The sequence below is a fragment of the Mixophyes fleayi genome, chromosome 1 (genome assembly GCF_038048845.1).
Source record: "Mixophyes fleayi isolate aMixFle1 chromosome 1, aMixFle1.hap1, whole genome shotgun sequence".
Taxonomy (NCBI): Eukaryota; Metazoa; Chordata; class Amphibia; order Anura; family Limnodynastidae; genus Mixophyes; species Mixophyes fleayi.
In genome coordinates, this window is record NC_134402.1 from 108,012,075 (window position 1) to 108,031,246 (window position 19,172).

General features: G+C 40.9%; 1 protein-coding gene across 1 annotated transcript in view; it reads right to left on the minus strand.

Annotated features, from left to right (window-relative positions):
• The window catches only part of HHIP (hedgehog interacting protein), a 112,151-nt gene that overhangs the window by 32,233 nt on the left and 60,746 nt on the right, over nucleotides 1-19,172 (minus strand). The window contains exons 5-8 of the mRNA XM_075199217.1: nucleotides 11,990-12,141; nucleotides 7,259-7,432; nucleotides 6,266-6,409; nucleotides 4,937-5,058 (exon numbers count right to left, since the gene is read on the minus strand). Of these exons, the coding sequence (XP_075055318.1) occupies nucleotides 4,937-5,058; nucleotides 6,266-6,409; nucleotides 7,259-7,432; nucleotides 11,990-12,141 (592 nt within the window). The remainder of the gene's footprint in view (nucleotides 1-4,936; nucleotides 5,059-6,265; nucleotides 6,410-7,258; nucleotides 7,433-11,989; nucleotides 12,142-19,172) is intronic.

A 19,172-nucleotide genomic window follows, 5' to 3' on the forward strand; every position in this document is an offset into this window, starting at 1 on the left:
GGGGTCAGGGGGGCATCGGTCCCCCGGGCCGCTCATTCTCACTGCTGTTATGGCCGGCTGGGAGGCCGGCCAGCCGCCCCCCGGAGGCAATTTTGGCTGAGTTTTACCGGCGGCCGCATCCCATGACACGGGATGCGGCCGCATCGCGTGTCATGGGATGCAGCCGCCTGGGCGCCCCCCAGGCTGAACTCTGCCAGCCCGCGCCTGCACACGATTGTATTTCATTGTTTTTCTATATATCTGTGATTTTACACACACATCATATACATACTTTTCCTGCTCTATCAGTGTTCTTATATAAATATGTTATTACCAAAATAATTTTGTATGAATCAACAAATATCTTTCAATTACTTCTATTCTGAAAAAAACTAAATTCTGACCCAAACTCTCTCTCAAATTACCGCCCCATCTCTCAGCTCCCAGGCCCCCCAAGCTTCTCGAGAGAATTGCCGACACACGCCTCATACACTTTCTTACAGCAAACAACCTACTGGATTCCCTTCAGTCAGGCTTTCACTCTCAACACTCCACAGAGACTGCACTGACCAAGGTTGTCAATGATTTGATCACAGCAAATACTAAAGGCAATTACTCACTTCTAATTCTCCTGGATCTCTCTGCTGCATTTGACACTATTGACCACTCATCCTCATACAAACGCTACAATCCCTAAGTCTTGAAGGCACTGTCCTATCTTGGTTCTCATCCTACTTATTTAATCGCTCTTTCAGTGTTAATTTCTCTGGATCCAACTCCGCTCCACTTCCTTTATCAGTTGGAGTACCACAAGGTTCAGTCCTAGGTCCTCTGCTATTTTCTATTTACACCACTTCTCTTGAAAAACTAATAAGCTCTTTGGATTTCAGTATCATCTCTATGCGGATGATACACAAATTTATCTATCCTCTCCTGGTCTCTCACCATCTGTGAGCTACTGTCTCTCTGCCATTTCATCTTGGACGTCCTCTCGCCAACTCACACTCAATCTTTCACAAACAGAATTAATAATATTCCCACCCAAAAACAGAAGCTTCCTGCCTGACATTTGTATTTCTGTTCATAACATGACCATAAATCCCACTGCGCAAATTCGCTACCTACCGTGTTTCCCCGATAATTAGCCCTACCCCGATAATAAGCCCTACCCCCGGTTTTCATTAATGGTCCAAAATAAGCCCTACCCTGTAAATAAGCCCTACCTTAATCCCGATTTATAATGGTCCCTGCACGTCAAAACATGGCCCCAACTCCGCCTCCCTGCATGAAATGGATGCCGCTGTGGCATCCAATCACAGCTGCAGCCAGCGCTCACGCACCCTCCCACCTGCGTGCCAGCGTCATCGGTAGCAGCGCCGCGGAGGAGAGAACAGAAAAGAAGGAGAGAGAAGAAGGAAAAAAACAGTAAGTAAAGTAAAAAAAAGACTGAGGGGGCATGATAAGGAAAAAAAGCAGCACTGAGGGGGCATGATAAGGAAAAAAAGCAGCACTGAGGGGGCATGATAAGGAAAAAAAGCAGCACTGAGGGGGCATGATAAGGAAAAAAAGCAGCACTGAGGGGGCATGATAAGGAAAAAAAGCAGCACTGAGGGGGCATAACAGTCATCATTTTATTTCTTATCCTGTCTGTTTTGACCCCCAGACATGAGTGCAAAAAGGAAGAGCTATACCGTTGAGTATAAGAAAGCAATTGTGGAGGACTCACAAGGCAAGAATCTTTCAGCTTTCTGTAAAGAAAAGATGTTGGATCTCAGAATGGTTCGAAAATGGCGAGCGGAGTACAATAAGCTCACTCAACAGGTGGATGAGGGAAAAGCTAAGAAGCGCAGGTCTGGATCAGGTCGGCAACCCTTATATCCTGAGTTGGAAGACATCATTGCTGAATGGATTGCTGACAGGAGAGCAAAGGTGTTGGTTGTACGCAGGGCTGATATTCAAGCATTTGCCCTTGCAATGGCACCACAGTTTGAATGGTCCCAGAAGGATTCAAAGCATCACAACACTGGTTGGACGGTTTCCTTCAGTGGTATGAACTGTCTCTAAGAAGATCAACAACACTGTTTAAGCTGGAAGATGTTGAAGTTATTAAACGTGCACTTGCATTCAAGTCCTTTGTTGATGGGATCGACTTTTCAAAATACCAAACCTGCAATATGATTGCTATGGATGAAACTGCAGTGTTTATGGGTCAAGGATCTCAAACGACAGTTAATCACAGGGGTGCCACGTCAATCTACATTCCCACCACTGGCTACGAAAGTGCACGGGTTACCTGTGTTTTGGCAATTCGTCTGGATGGAAAGCCACACCTCTAATCATCAGTAAGGGCAAGAAAGATAAGATTGAACGTGTTTCAGGCATTTACGTTCTTGAAACCGAAAAAGCCTGGTGCACACAAGCAGTTATAAGGAAGTGGCTGGATTTAATGCTGCCACGTGTTTTGCGAGGTGACCAAAGAGGTCTGATCGTCTGGGATTCAGCCAGCACTCACCGCGCTAAAGACATGAAGATCTTCCTTGCAGAGAGAAGAATAGATCAAGTAATGATTCCCGCAGGAATGACTGCCTATCTTCAGACCCTTGATATTGCAATAAACAAGCCTTTCAAGGACCATTTGCGCATGGAAGTCAATGACTACATTGAAAATAGAATGGAAAGATATCAGCGTGGAAACTTTGTGAAGCCCCGTCTGCAAGAGGTCGTGATTTGGGTGAAGAAGTCATGGGATAAAATTACTGACAGCTGTGTCGCCAATGCACTACGAGCAGGCTAGCTGGACAAGACATGCTCATTTACGGAGAGCTATATTGCTGGACATGACAGATTGGGTCCACTTCTTCTGCAGGAAATGGAGGCGCAAGAAATCCAGGCCGGAATTCGGGGTATGGACACTTATGATGATGTTGTTGAAGAAGATGACATGACCATTTTTGAATAATGGTAGGATTTTTTGTTCACATTTGCCTGTTTCTTGAAAATGCTTTAAATGTTAATTAAAATAAGACCTACCCCGAAAATAAGCCCTATGCTGTTTTTTTATCCCAAAAAAAAATAAGACAGTGTCTTATTATCGGGGAAACACGGTAGGTGTAATCCTTGACTCACAACTATCTATTTGTTCCCCACATTGACTCTATATCTAAATCATGTTATATATATCTAACAAACATTTCCGGAATACACACATATCTCACACAAGACACAGCAAAACCTTAATTCATGCACTCATCATCTCCAGCATCAACTATTGCAATTCCCTCTTTAATGGTCTTCCCAAAATCAGACGCAAATCCCTACTATCTATTTTGCATGCCCACAGCTAGATTGATTTTCCTTGCAAATCGTTCTTCCTCTGCTGAGTCACTCTGTCAGTCTCTACATTGGTTGCCTGTATTTCAACGAATCCAATGTAAAATTCTTCTACTAACATACAAGTCCGTCAACAAAATTGGACCGACATACATTTCCTCACTTGTCTCAAAATATTTCCCAAATCGACACCTCCGTTCTGCACAAGATCTGTATCTCTCTTTCACTCTTATCACATCCTCCCATTCCCGGTTACAGAATTTTTTTCGGGCTGCACCCATTTTGTGGAATTGACTCCCTCGCACAATAAGAATTTCCTCTAGTCTTCAAAACTTCAAGCGTTCTCTGAAAACCCACCTCTTCAGGGAAGCTTATAATATACCTCAACCACCATCTTAATCTGCCCAGGTTACCCTATTACCACCCTCTACACAGCTAACACAAGACAACCCTCTGACCAGCATTGTTGTGTGTCTGATCACACAGCCCACTCAATACTTTTTACCTATGCAGTTTAGCTGGACCAATATGCAATATGATGAAGCACTTACCCTTGAGTATAAAACTCCCATTGTCCCATAGATTGTAAGCTTGCGAGCAGGCCCCTCTTACCTCTCTGTATGTATGTATTACCCAGTTTTATTTTATTAATGTTTGTTCCCAATTGTAAAGTGCTGGTAAAATTTGCTGGTGCTATATAAATAAATACATCATATATATCATAAATCATATTGATGATGGCGATGATAAATCACTGCCTGTTTAGCTCGAGAAGCGCCTCACTCATAAGATGACAACTCGCTGTCTAGAGCCTTTCACTCCTCTAGGAGTGAAAGAATATTGTGGCCACATATAGTTAGCTCAGTTATACACAGACTTGCATACATGTAAATGTTAAATAGTGACTTTATTTTACTGTTTAATGTCTTAAATTTGAATATGTTGAATATTATTGCAAAGTGTTTTTCATTACTATTTAGTAAATAGGTAACTTACTCTGTTACGTGAAAATAAACAGACCTCCAGGTGAAAAACTAAAAATGTTACATACTGATGTTTACACCGTTTTGCATATTTCTGCCTTGATTGGAGTTAGTTACAGAAATCCCAAGTTACATAGTCTAATAGCATGATCTGCTCAATAAATACAAGAGTTGGCTAAAGAGATCCAAGACAAAACCAAATGTTCTTGTTTTAACAACATACCAAAAACCAAATGATATGAAGAGATCACTTTAAATCTAATTGAGAAAATGCTTTAAGAAACAGTTTAATCAATCATAGTTAATGGCTGAAAATAAAAAGGATTGAAGTACTTAATCATGACATATGTAATTAGGATGAAAAAAACGAGAGCAGAACCAGTTTCCAAAAGAAAAATATTTTGTGAGCAATGTAAATAAGATCAGCGGTTTCAATGGTAGACCTCAGGGAGCTTAATAAATAGACTTACATTAGAGTAATGACACATCTTACAATGAGCTATTTCCTGAAGAAAGAAAAAATCTTCTGTTTCTGACATATGCTCTAATTTGGACTAATGTAGTATACTGCAATGTGTGCCATTATAAGTGCATAAACATATTAGCAATTGTAGAAAGGCAGATAATATCGCAATATAGCCTACCATAATCTTTTCCTTTTATGATCTGTAAGATTCTTGCATTTGACCTGTTCTTGGAGCTTGAATCCGAGCAAATAATTGTTAAATTCATACTACTATCTTTGGAATGATGATCAACAGCGCATCTACACAACAAAACAAAGCAATAAACAGTCATTCAATTAAGCAAACATTTTAGAACACACAAGTGATGCTCAAAGTATGTATAAACTCTTGTAAATCGTCTGTGTATAAACTGTGAGTTCATTTCAGTGTTTGTTAGGAAAGCTTTTGCATTACAGTATAAGGAATATTGTTCCCACCGCTGCTACATTACAGATATTAGACTTCTACACTTGCCCTGAGGCTTTGTGCCTTTATATGGTTGTTGAAATGGTTGGTGTAGTCTATATCCTTATAATTTATAGTACTGGATACATTATCCCATATGTTATCATGAGCTGTTTCTTGCAACTCTTGTGGAATTAACACGTTACTACTTGGCCAATAAATTGTTATATCTGTGTGTTTTTTATTTGTATGGACACCTGCAACAAAAACATAGGTTACGTTGTTTAAAGTGTAGAATGTTTTAAAGAGTTTCATAATAATAATAATAATAATAATAATAATAATAATAATAATAATAATAGGAACACAAAATTAATGTTTTGGGATCCAGATAAAAATAAAATAGTTTTTCAAACCAAATCTAACAACCAGCCTCTACCACTGCAATGTACCTGCGCCCAATACAGGTCAATTCAGTACATACTGCACATCTTCTCCATGTCTTTCTTTTGGATTCAGAATCCCTTTTTTATCATTTCTTGACATTTTTTCTGCATCTCTTCTGATGATTTTAACTGATACAATCCATCCTTTATGGATATTATTTATTATTTTGCAGTCTGGTTATTGCTTTTTTATATATATTTTTGTCTTATATTTAGGGCTCATATGATTTTAAAAATGAAATTAAAATCCACCCCATACTCACTTTTAGGTCCCAGTTAAGTTAATACAATTATTGGAACCAGTTGTCCTGATAATTTGAATACGTATACAGTGGTCGAAATGGGCTGGCATTCAGTTTTGCACACAACATGGGCACAGTATGATCTATAACTGAATGGATCTATAACTGAATGGATCTATACTGTATAACAATATATTCCTCTCCTAATATATCTATGCATTTATTACTAGAAGGCTTAATTTATAAAAGGTATCACAGTACTGTAAATATATATTTGCATAGGGTATGATCTCTAAAGATGCCTTGGTTTGATTATACAAGAAATATTAGAATCTGTGAAGTTGAAGAAGTCACAGCAAATGCCTTTGGCTTACCTGCCTGGGTTATGTAGTCCGTGAGCAAAGATTTCAGGGGGTTGGTTAGTGCTATTAAAATGAGGATTACTTTTCGGAATAGAATATAGAGCACTGCACCCATCAATATCAACATCCACTCTCAGTACTGATCCTGTGAAGTCACTAAATAATTCAAAAAGACAAGAAATGTGTCATTTGCTGGGTGCAATTTTAGCATTTTTTCAAAAGGAAATTTGTGCGATTTTTACACAATGTGAAGCAACTTCCATTTTTTCACAAATGATTCACTATTACAGTATGTATATACCAATGACATAACTTACACATACTTTAACTTATTTTGTCCATTCATGTGAATGTTGTTTCGCTCAAATAAAATGCACAATTCACAATTTAGTGATCTAGTAAAACGAAACCATATATAGTATTACCATATCAATGAGTTTTGAGACCCCCTATCAAATTCCCTTCATCTCTACATTCAGTTTTGAATTTATTTTAATAACAAGCTCATGTGTAAGTATAATGCTGACCACCAGTAATTTACAAAACATATACAGATGCTTAATTAAAAGGCATCTCACACTCGTTCGACTTCCATGACTATGCTGTATCAGTAATGAGGTAATGCACAACACCGGTAATGTATTTGCTTGCAAAACGATGCTTATCCATTCACAAGCAGCCAGTGACATCACTGAAAAACTCTGCGCATCAGCAGCATATGAAATGATGTACAATGCAGCTCATTTGCTTACATAACATTTAGGTGCACAATTTGCCATGAACTGCAGCAACTAATCAGTAAACAGCATTTGTCTGTCTAGTACATAGTAGACAATGAAATCACATATGATCGATAGCTAATGGTTAAGTACAAATTTAGCACTTAAATGCAATGTTAAGAAATTAGACTACTGTACTATATTTGTGAAGCGACTATCTTCAGGGACACATGGAATTACCATAATCATGTCAAACAATGTACTTTTTAAATGTTTGTACTTTTACCTCAAACCATCCATTTCTTCCATATCATCAATAGTTATCATTCCATCTCCTAGAAAAATATACAAGAAGCCATCTGGACCAAACAAAAGCTGTCCTCCCAGGTGTTTCCTATGTAATTCTGCTACTTCTAGAAAAATCCTCTCCGTTCTCACATCAACTTGGCTGGGGTTCTTCCTGTATCAAATGAGGAGTTATAGACACTTACTACGACTTTTCAATATACGCATACCATATGTAATATCACTGTATAATTAAGCAGTTCTATCACAATAAAACATATTACTAACAATGCATGGAATGCCTCAGATGTTTGATGGTTTGGAGGGTCTATATCAGTGTTGGCTAACCTGTGACACTCCAGGTCAGGGCCGGACTGGCCATCTGGCACTTCTGGCAAATGCCAGAAGGGCCGATGGCTATATGGGCCGGCCCGACTCCCCCTGTCTTCTTGGTGGCTGGGTTCAGGAACCAGCCACCTCTGCTGCGCGCTCCCCAGCTCCCTCCCCCGTTATGCTGTGCAGCCAGTTACACTGGTGAGTTTACTTTTTTTTTTAATTTGTTTTTTCTTTTACTGAAGAGGGGGGGTGCCGCGATTTTCGGGGGGGAGGGGGTCGCGGGGGTGCCGCGATTTTCGGGGGGGGGGGTCGCGGGGGTGCCGCGATTTTCGGGGGGGTGCCCGCGATTTTAGGGGGAGTCGCGGGGGTGCCGCGATTTTTTTTGGGGGGGGGGGTCGCGGGGGTGCCGCGATTTTCGGAGGGGGGGGGGCCGCGGGGGTGAGAGCCCGGGGTGCTGGGAAAGGGGGTGAGAGCCAGGGGGTGCTGGGAGAGGGGGTGAGAGAGCCGAAAGGGGTGCAGGGAGAGGGGGTGAGAGCCAGGGCATGCTGGGAGAGGGGGTGAGAGCCAGGGGGTGCTGGGAGAGGGGGTGAGAGAGCCGAAGGGGGTGCTGGGAGAGGGGGTGAGAGAGCCAAAGGGGGTGCTGGGAGAGGGGGTGAGAGAGCCGAAGGGGGTGCTGGGAGAGGGGGTGAGAGAGCTGAAGGGGGTGCTGGGAAAGGGGGAGAGAGAGCTGAAGGGGGTTCTGAGAAAGGGGGAGAGAGAGCTGAAGGGGGTGCTGGGAGAGGGGGTGAGAGAGCTGAAGGGGGTGCTGGGAGAGGGGGTGAGAGAGCTGAAGGGGGTGCTGGGAGAGGGGGTGAGAGAGCTGAAGGGGGTGCTGGGAGAGGGGGTGAGAGCCAGGGGGTGCTGGGAGAGGGGGTGAGAGAGCCAAAGGGGGTGCTGGGAAAGGGGGTGAGAGAGCCGAAGGGGGTGAGAGAGCCAAAGGGGAAGAGGTGCTGTGAGAGGGGTGAGAGAGCCAGGGGTTGCTAGGAGAAGGGGTGAGAGAGCCAGGGGGTGCTGGGAGAGGGGGTGAGAGAGCCAAAGGGGAAGGGGGTTCTGGGAGAGGGGGTGAGAGAGCCAGGGGGTGCTGGGAGAGGGGGTGAGAGAGCCAAAGGGGAAGGGGGTTCTGGGAGAGGGGGTGAGAGAGCCAAAGGGGAAGGGGGTGCTGGGAGAGGGGGTGAGAGAGCCAAAGGGGAAGGGGGTTCTGGGAGAGGGGGTGAGAGAGCCAGGGTGGTAGGGAGTGCAGGAAGAGGAGTGAGAGAACCGGGGGGTAGAGGGTGCAGGAAGACGTGTGAGAGAGCCAGGGGAGTAGGTGGTACAGGAAGATTTGTTAGAGACAGCGGAGAAGGTGGTGCAGGGGCATAGGTAAAAGAAAGTGTAAAGGGAGAGACATCTTAAGAATGGGAATGTCAGGGATGCAGCCATCATAAAACACAAGTAGTAATGAAGAATGGAAATGCACAGAGGGGACAAGTGTTAAAAAAAATAAAAAATCAAGCCTTCATACTCCATTCACTTATATTTTCTATACCCCCACTCCTAAATTTCTGCTTCGACCACTGCCCTCTATTCCTGCTCCCCACTGCCTGTGTGAGCTGACAGCTGCTGATCCCTCCTCGCCCAGTAGAACAGAACACAGGATGCCATAATCAGGTAAGTTCATATATTTGCTCATGTGGAATATGTTTTTAACCATCCTTTCTTGAACTGGGAACACTACAGCGTATCCAATAATGTTTAACACTATGTATTGCTCATTATTGCGCTGTAATGTTTTTTGCATATTTATCTGTACAGAGATTTTTAATTAAGAGGAAAAAACATTGCTTGTCATAAATTTTATCTGTAATTATGTCAATATATCTATTTTTGTTTGCATTGTAAATGATGTATTAAGCTGCTCTTGGGACTCACACTCAGAATCTGATATGATGTACCAATTTTTATTTGTGAATGAGTTTTTGTCTGAGCTTTACTAATGATTTGGGGGCACTACTATGGCATAATGTTATTTGGGGTCACTATTGTGGCATAATATGATTTGGAGGCACTGTTGTGACATAATATGATTTGTGGGCACTACTGTATGGTATATGTTTTGGGGGCACTACTATGCCATAATATGATTTGTGGGCACTTCTGCATGACCAAATATGGATTGAGGGTAATACTATGTGGCATAATATGACCTCGGGGCACTACGATGTGGCATAATATGAACTGGGCACACTACGGTGTGGCATCATATGAACTTCTGCCAAAGGCAAGTTTTTCATTGTTGAATATGATGGGAGCCCAAAGAAGTTGCTGTATCAGGGCCCAAAATTCCTCTTGTCAGCCCTGCCTGTGAGTCAAGGGGGTAGACGTCTCCAGGTAAATAATCTAAATGTTTCCTATCTAATCAAACTGATGGATCATGATGGGTCACATCCAATTATTTCTCACCCACCTCCTCTATCCCCCTTAATTTATATACTGTGTTATTTAAAATGAATAGAAAAGACGCATATCCAATTACTGTAGTAAAACAAAAATATTTTTCTCTGACATTTTGCTGTAGATGGAAATACTTTTAATGCGGCCGTGTGGGTTCAACTGATCATTCAATAGTTATGTTTTTTTTAGATATATGTTAGTTTTATTTCATGTGGAATGATTCATGAAAATTCTGCCATTACTATTTCATTGAGGGAAAAGGGTACCTGTTACCTATATGTGTGTGTAAGTACTCTGTTCGTAGTTGCTATTTTGTGGGAGATTTGAAAAAAGCAAAACATTGTTTCCTACAGTGGCGTCTGTATAATTGGTGGTATTGCTGTAGTATGGGGTGGCGTGCTGGTGGCAATGTTGTAGTGTGTTTGGTGCTTAGTATTGCTAATAAGTAGGAGAGGGTATTGCTATAATGTGGGGGGTGATGCTGGACGCTGTAATGTGGGGGGTGATGCCGGTTGCTGTAATGTGGGGGGGTGATGCTGGACGCTGTAATGTGGGGGGTGATGCTGGACTCTGTAATGTGGGGGGTGATGCTGGACGCTGTAATGTGGGGAGTGATGCTGGACGCTGTAATGTGGGGGGTGATGCTGGACGCTGTAATGTGGGGGGTGATGCTGGACGCTGTAATGTGGGGAGTGATGCTGTAATGTGGGGGGTGATGCCGGTTGCTATAATGTGGGGGTGATTGATGTAGTATGAGTGTGTGTGGGGGGTTATTTATTGCTGTAATTTGGGTACTAATAATGTATTGTCATGGTATTTATTGATGTAATTGGGGTGCTAATAATGTAATGTTGAGGGTCATTAGGAGAAATAAATACCCCCTCCCCCCCCCACACACACTCATACTACATCATGTTGTACTGCTCCAGCATCAGTGTGCAACAATATAGTGCATGGAGTCCACGTGGGCCTGTGTGCTTTAAATGCCAGGGCTGATTTTTAGTCCCAGTCCGGCCCTGCTCCAGGTGTTGTGAAACTACAAGTCCCAGCTTACCCTTCCAGCAATAAGCTGATATATATTGGCAAAGCATGCTGGGACTTGTAGTTTCACACCACCTGGAGTGTCACAGGTTAGCCAACACTGGTCTATATGGTGCATTGTACATTTTACAACAAGATATGTGTACATTCATATAAATAATATCTGTGTTAAGGTTGAGTTCTAGTGGTGTCACTTCAGTGTTCGTTAGAAAAACGTGGGTATTATAAGGAGTGATGCACCCATTACTGTAAATTATTACAGGTATTACAAGTCACCCTGGAGATCAATGACCTGTATAAAAGTTTTATAGAGGTCACCAGTTCCTTTATTAATTCTCTTTCAAGTTAAGGATCTCTTCATTTAAAATAAAAATGGGTTAAATGGAAAGAAAACTGGTAGAAAACAATGTATGCAGTGCTGATTTCAACACAAGTGATTTACAAACTACGGGCCATTTAGAGCGAGGAGTAAATGCAGCTAGAAAGCAATTTAGCACACTGGCAAAATCATGTTGCACTTTAAGGAGGGGGGATTTGAAAGGTAGATAGATTTAGAACAGGATGGGGCAAGTGGTAGCTCAATTCTAAATTGCGGTGCAAAAATAAAGCTGCCCAGCATTTGTGTGCTACATCCAAAAGCAGCCAGTATATTCCATGCATGAAAAAAAAAGTTGCATTTGCACCCTTTACATCGTAACATGGTTTATCCAGGTGCAAATTTACACCATGTAGCTGGATTTGCTTTTAACGCAAAATGAGGCCCTAAGAATCTATAATATTAAAACCAGATTACATTACATACACGTATGTAAGTGCATTAGATTTTGTAAGTACAGTATATTATTAGTAAAATGAAGAGTGACATGCTGCTATTTAGATGCAGTACCTAGATACTGTGTATTCTACAACTCGAAGAATGTGATCGTGAGGTCCGCTGGCCCAGCGCTCTTGGTTGGTGGTGTACGACACATACAGCTTTCCATTTTTCTTATAATTGGGATGGAATGCAAGGCCTAGCAGTCCTCTTTCATCTCCTCCCTGCAGTCAAACGAGAAGGACAAAGAATTGTAAAGTTAATTATGTGCTTTATTGTGTTTCAGTTGGAAGCCCCCAAAAAAGTTTCTTTCTTCCTGACGGATAATCTGTGCCCAAACGTCTTTCTCTTTTCTCTGACTACCGCACACACAAAAAAAAAAAAAAAAGATTATAAAACATTTCACTTTGGGAGACTATTTAAGAGTTTGGAAAGACAATTGTCTTGCATGGTTATCTATGCACTAGGCTCTTATACTACTTGTGTGAAGTGATTTGTGTGTGTAATCTTTTGGTAGCCATGAAGACAAGTTTAAGTGCTGTGAAGAATTCTTAGCTGGGTTACTGAGTTATTTGTACTTCCTTGTAGGCAAATGAGAAAGAAAGCTTAATGACATTTAATCCAACTATGCAAAACTAAAAAAAAACAGTCATGGTTGCCAAGTCCCACTGTCTTGGCAATATGTTTTGAAAACATTTAAATTGCTAGTGTAATATGTAAACCTTTGTTTTACCCTGGGGGCAGCTACATCACTTGTCACAACCCTGGTGGTCTTCTCATCATAGCTCACTGTAGGTAATAACCCACTATCTCTGACTCCTGGGCAGAATTCATAGCTGAACATGTGGTCAGGAATAGCACTTTCTTATATAGCTGCAAGCAAATAAGCGCTTACAAAAATGTACTTTCAAATATTTTATCTGCAAGTCATTAACAATGTTTAACATCTTTGTTTTTAGGCAACATACTGTATGTTAAAGTAAATTGGCAATAGTAAAGGCTTCATCTTATTTATGAGTCTTCATTAAAATGCTATAGGGCAGAATAAAATATTAACTAAACATAGAAAGTAATGGTGGACAAAATATTAATTATTAATCATTGTATAATGCCAATCTTTAAATTGTATATTTGGAAGATTGAATACCTTTGTTATTTCTGATATAAGCATGTAATAAACCAAGACATCATCCGGCAAGTAAGTTATTGGGAGATTGATCAGAATATTTGAGGTTCCTTTTTTACTCACTGCCAAGGGTTCATGTTAATTATATAATATCCGAAGACATTACAGTATCAGAAAGAGATCTCGAAAAAAATATAACCATCTCCCAAATACCAGCAACACTCCATTTTAATACTTTTGAGTACTAACAATGCTTTTTAGCTGGGAATCTTTATTAAATAGACCCCACTGAGTTAAAAACTCTGGCAATGCAGTCCCCAATGACCCTGTAAGTGAAAACATTACTTTCGTACCTAAGCATGCCTTGAAAGCATTTACAGAATGCATGATACTCAATCCCTTGTTATTCCAGAAAAAAATTCCAGCTCACAAATATTAGTGCCACTCGTGCTTTGATAAGAATCTGGCACCATGTCCCACTTTAGATTAGAATGCCACGTTCCAGCTAATGAATGCAAATGGGAAACATTTGAAAAATCCAGAGATTTGCATTAGGAGTGAATTATTTATTGCACATATTTCCAAATGAATGAGATGCTTTTAATGGGTTGTTGTCATAGTTTTCAATTACAGCATGCATATAAGAAACATGTAATCACTGATACTTAAGATTAGGTATTTCCAACAAGAATCTCCAGGATTACAAAAGGCATTTCAAGTTTTGTTTCATCCTAAACAAGAGAATGTGTTGTTGGAGAATTCCATGGGACCTTAGGATTCTGCTTCTAATTTGTTTAAAATACCATGTTAAACCTTTCTACTACCTCTGGTTTTCAAGGAGGTATGCTTGTTCTCTACATTCATTGCTTACATGTTTTTATTCTCACAATGGTGTTTGTATAATTAAGCATTCAGCATATCTGTTCAGAATGTAATTACGTGTACTTTTAATGATCTGCATGCGTTTATATACTTAGGTTTGTATCTAAAAAATTAAAAAGATGGGGGCGCTACCATGGTGCATTATCTTTCATCAAATTTATTCATATAAAATCGCAAAGATGCACATACCAAAAGATCATAAAATCAAGGAATATAACACACACTGGTGTGATCGCTCCTGCAGCGTCCATAAATGGAGCAGAGCTCAAACGCAACCCACTCCTTTCAATCCCTCTACGCGTCTGTGGCAACTTTTTTAGATATCTACTTGACCCGTGGAGATCGGGAATTTGAAGGGGATGGCGCGTGGACTATAGTCTGCTGGACTTTGTTATGCTGTTACTTAGATCGGTTATTACGGACAATTCTCAGGACTCTTACTTTGCATGTTATTTGCATCTGTGTGTAGGTGCTATATTTGTTATATGATTGTGCGCGCTGTGAACCTCTTATCTCTCATACTTAGGTTTGTATGCCTGGGCAAGATACTACAAACAACATCGTTTTTATAATCAGAAATGTTATAAAAAGATTATTTTGTTGTGCTAATAGTGCTAACAAGTCATAATGTGAAAGTAAAGAAACTCACAGTTCTAAATCGTTAAGTGTCAGATGTTAAAATGATGACATCAATAAGTTTAATTGATTTGATGATTTGATACATTTGGACATTTATGGGTATAGTGTTTCCCTTTCCTTTTTGATCTCTAATGGGCTCATGATGAGTTGGGCGGATGGCCATTTGTTTAGCGTAAAATACACATATTTGTATCGTACATACCCACGACAGATGAATACACCTATAGCCGTATGTAGATCGGAAGCTATTTTAAGTGCGTTTGTGTTAAGCGTTTTTTTTCTCCAACTAAATATTTTTTGTTATAGATAACTTGGTGTTAGTTATCTCTCCATTCAGATATTTCATTACATTACCTAACTTACCTGGGTGCCACCAAATAACCTGTGTCATGGGAAAAGTAAGTACTCTCCGAATCTTGGATACAGGTGGGATACAGTTTACTACTGGAGTGTTGTAAAAGAGAATGAAGCCCATTTATGTGTTCTTTTAGTAGGATCTACTAATGTCTTAAAATATCACTGAGTAATATAATAGATGGAAGCATACTACATGCTAAATCTAAGTTATTTAACCATTAAATAAATGTAAAATTAAACTTGAACCCTGAAAGATGTCTAATTGGGAGAAACACAACTTTTTGTCACAATGTGATCCTTTTCTGAAACTTGGAGAATCTCCGCTCATACCATGCCACATTAGGATATCTTTACTGTTACTTATCAAAGAAGGATTATTTTACGTTGCTATGCTGTAGTACAATTAGTAAGATAAATATGTATTGTATCAGGTCCAATTTTTCAATATATTATGTAGAACTAAGCCCATTGTATATGGCCCAGTGCCCAGCACATATGGCTGTATGCCCGCACAAAGTAGTTTTATACCCAGATAACAGCCCTATACCCACCACAATCGCATACATGTGTAAATTTCATTTATTTGTGTATCGTATGGATCAGTATTGACTAATTAAAGCATGCAATGTCGGTGAATGTTGTGTTTGCATCATCTCCTCATTTCAGCTGTAGTATTATTCATATTTGCAGTCTCATATTTTGTGTACAAATTCATTTTCAGATAAATTTATTTATTTATTGACTTAGACAAACAGTATATATGTGTAACACAAAGTCTAAAATTGTTTTTCTTTTTAAAAGCATGGTGACCACTTTGCAATATGAACATGATTTGTTATAGCTATGTATTGTCAATGGTGAGCAAGTATGCTCACCTAGCTTCCTAGCTTGTCTGTTAGAAATATGTCATCCATAAACTGGCTCTGGCCAGCGACACCGATCTTCCACAACATTAAAACCCTCTTGTAGGATCTGTGGGATGTGCTGTAAAAACAAGTCCGAGCCATGTAGGTCCCACTCGTGTCACCAAAACAGCTCTGCCCATCAAGGCATGGTCTCCACAAGACCTCTGAAGGTGCAATAAGAGGAGTACTTGGTCTGCAAGAATTTTTAGGCAGGTGGTACATGTTAAAGTAACAGCCACATGAATGCTAGTACCCATGATTTCCCAGCAGAATATTGCCCAGAGCATCACACTGCCTACGCCGGCTTGCCTTCTTCCTATAGTGCATCCTGGTCCCATCTCTTCCCCCAGGTAAGCGATGCACACGCAACCGGCCATCCACATGATGTAAAAGAAAATGTAATTCATCAGATTAGGCCTCCTTCTTTCATTGCTCCATGGTCTAGTTTTGGAGCTCATGTGCCCTCTGTAGGTTCATTTGGCGGTGGACAGGAGTCAGCATGGGAATTGTGACCGGTCCGTGGCTACGCAGCCCCATATGCAGCAAGCTGCAATGCACTGTGTATTTTGACACCTTTCTATCAGTGTTAACTTTTTCAGCTAATTTTGCTACAGTAGCTCTCCTGTGGGATTTTACCAGATGGGCTAGCCTTTACTCCCTACGCACATCAATGAGCCTTGGACATCTATGACCCTGTTGCTGGTTCACTGTTTGTCCTTCCCTGGACCATTTTTGGTAGGTGCTAACCACTGCATAACAGGAACACCCCACAATACCTGCTGTTTTGAAGATGCTCTGACCCAGTCATCACTCAGATCCTTACGCTGGCCAATATATCCCACCCCTTCACAGGTTCAATGGATACTATTGCTCGTGTTCATATACAACCATACATACTACACTGCTAGTCACCTTGTTCTGACAGGACAATGGTATTGAGAAGTCGAACAAGAAGGGTCACAAGCTTGAAAGGCGCATGGTAGAAGAATAGCTAAAACTAATCAAGCATACTGAAGAATACTAGTTCTCAATCACTCTTAAGAAGCTAGAGTTCCTATCAAGTTAGATTATGGCACCAAACAATAGACCAGCTCAGCTTTTCCGTACAGTGGATAAGTTTGGGGAGACCAGCATGTCTGCAGCCTGGTGCATCACTCTCCCAGTCAAGGTGCAATGAGTTTGCATTCTTCTTTGCTGATAAGCAGGGGAGGGCTGGCAAATTATCGCCTGAGGGCAAGATTCGACTCAGCAGCCTATTAGGAAAATTTTAAAGGAAAAAAATGCAGGTGGCCCAGTGACCTAGCCGAAGGTAGCCCACTATGGGACCTGCCCAGTCGCAGATGTCCCCCTGCCCCCCAGCCCAGCCTGCCCCTGCTGATAATGTATCCATTATCTGGGCTGGAATCACAACAGTTCTGTCAAACGAATGCCATGGTTCCAGGCTGGCTAACGTGGATTATTTGACTTTGACCCACTGGATGTAGAAGACATTGCAGATATTACCCCAAGGTTGCATCCCTGCATTTATAACCTGGAGCCAGCCCCAACAAACCTTCTAATATGGTGTATTGATGTAATTTGTTCAGTATTTACCAAAATATTACAACACTCTTTGCAGACAGGCATTTTTCCTGAACCAATAAAAGATGCACTTATCAGACTCTTCTAAAAAATAACCAAAAAACCTCTTTAGACCCACCCTGCATAACTAACTACGGACTGGTATCAAACCTTCCATTACTAGGAAGATTATTGAGAATGGAACTGCAATCCCAACTGGAACCCCATTTGTCAACCTATGATACCTTTGATACATTCTAGTTAGGATTCAGGAGGCAACTTAGTACTGAAACAGCATTGGTGCATGTGCTTAATGATCTTCTGATGACAAGAGACAGAGGTGACTGTTCGATCTCAATCCTCATTGACCTCTCTGCAGCATTTAATGGGATTCTAGCAGTGCCTAAAGAATGGACTGGATAGCACAGTCCTTAGTTGGTTGAAATTATTTCTCACTGGCAGGTCACAGTGTGTGTTTTCAGAAGTATATTCCTATGCGCCAGTGCCCCTGTCATTCAACGTTCCACAGGGTTGAATCCTATCTCCCATGTTATTTTCAGTATACATGCTACACCTGAGTGAAATAATCATCATTGCCTGGATTACCACTACTATGCAGATTATACAAACTGTACCTCTCCTGCTCCAGGTATTAAGAACTCAATATCAAACCTCAAAATCTGTCTAGCTGAGCTCCAATAGTAGATGAGTGCCAATTGGCTAATATTGAATCCTGCTAAAACCAGAGATTCTTATGGAGGGAGCTCACCCTCAAATGACAAGTCTACAACTGGGTCAACCAACTGGGCTTTAGCTTTGGGGTTTTCAGTTGCCAAACTCTGATCATGTACGGAATCTGGGTGTTGTCCTTGATTGTGATTAACATTTAAACATCTGGTCCAGGTTTTGTCAACTCGCGGGAGTTCGGCGAGTTGACAGCTAAAATTTAAAGCGGCGCTGACTTGTAAAGGCAAACTTGCCTTTACAAGTCAGCGCTGCTTTAAATTTTAGCTGTCGACTCGCCAAACTCCCACGAGTTGACAAAACCTGGACCATAATACATTTACCCCCAGGTGTCAGCCATAATCCAATCCTCATTCCTTTATATGAGGAACATAGCTAGAATCAAGCATTTGATTCCATGAGAAGATCTTCCTACATTCATGCATACATTGTGTTCTCATTCTTGGTCTACAGCAATGCTCTCTACCTGGGTCTCCCAGAAAAAGAACTTCACCACCTGCAGTTGGTACAAAAATGCAGCAGCTAGACTGTTAAATAAATAACCACCTCTGTTTGTGCCACAGATTACCTATTCTCCAGTCCCTTCACTGGTTCCTTGCAAGATTGGCTTTCTGACTTTCAAAGCCCTACATAACCGAGGTCCTAGGTACTTAAAGCAGTTTCTGATTCCCTATACTCCCACTCGCTCAGATCAAGAGACCTTCATTCTAGAAATCTTCAAAAACAGACTCAAGTCTTATCTGTCCAACATTTCATTAATGCACCACCTCTACTTTCATAATACCATAATGCCTAGGTCTCTTGTCTCTACTCTGTTTATCTTGTTATTTTATGTTATATAATTTTAGTCTGCAAACCAAATGAAAACTGCTTTGAGTCATTCTGGGAGAACAGCACTATATAAAGAAATTATATATATACTCCAAGCAACTGTTTTTAATGGGAACAAGGTCAGGTTGCTATTACTCTGCTCCTGGTTTCCACTTAAATCCACAAACTAGTAAAGTATCCTTGCCCCAGCAATAGACAGTATCAAAATATT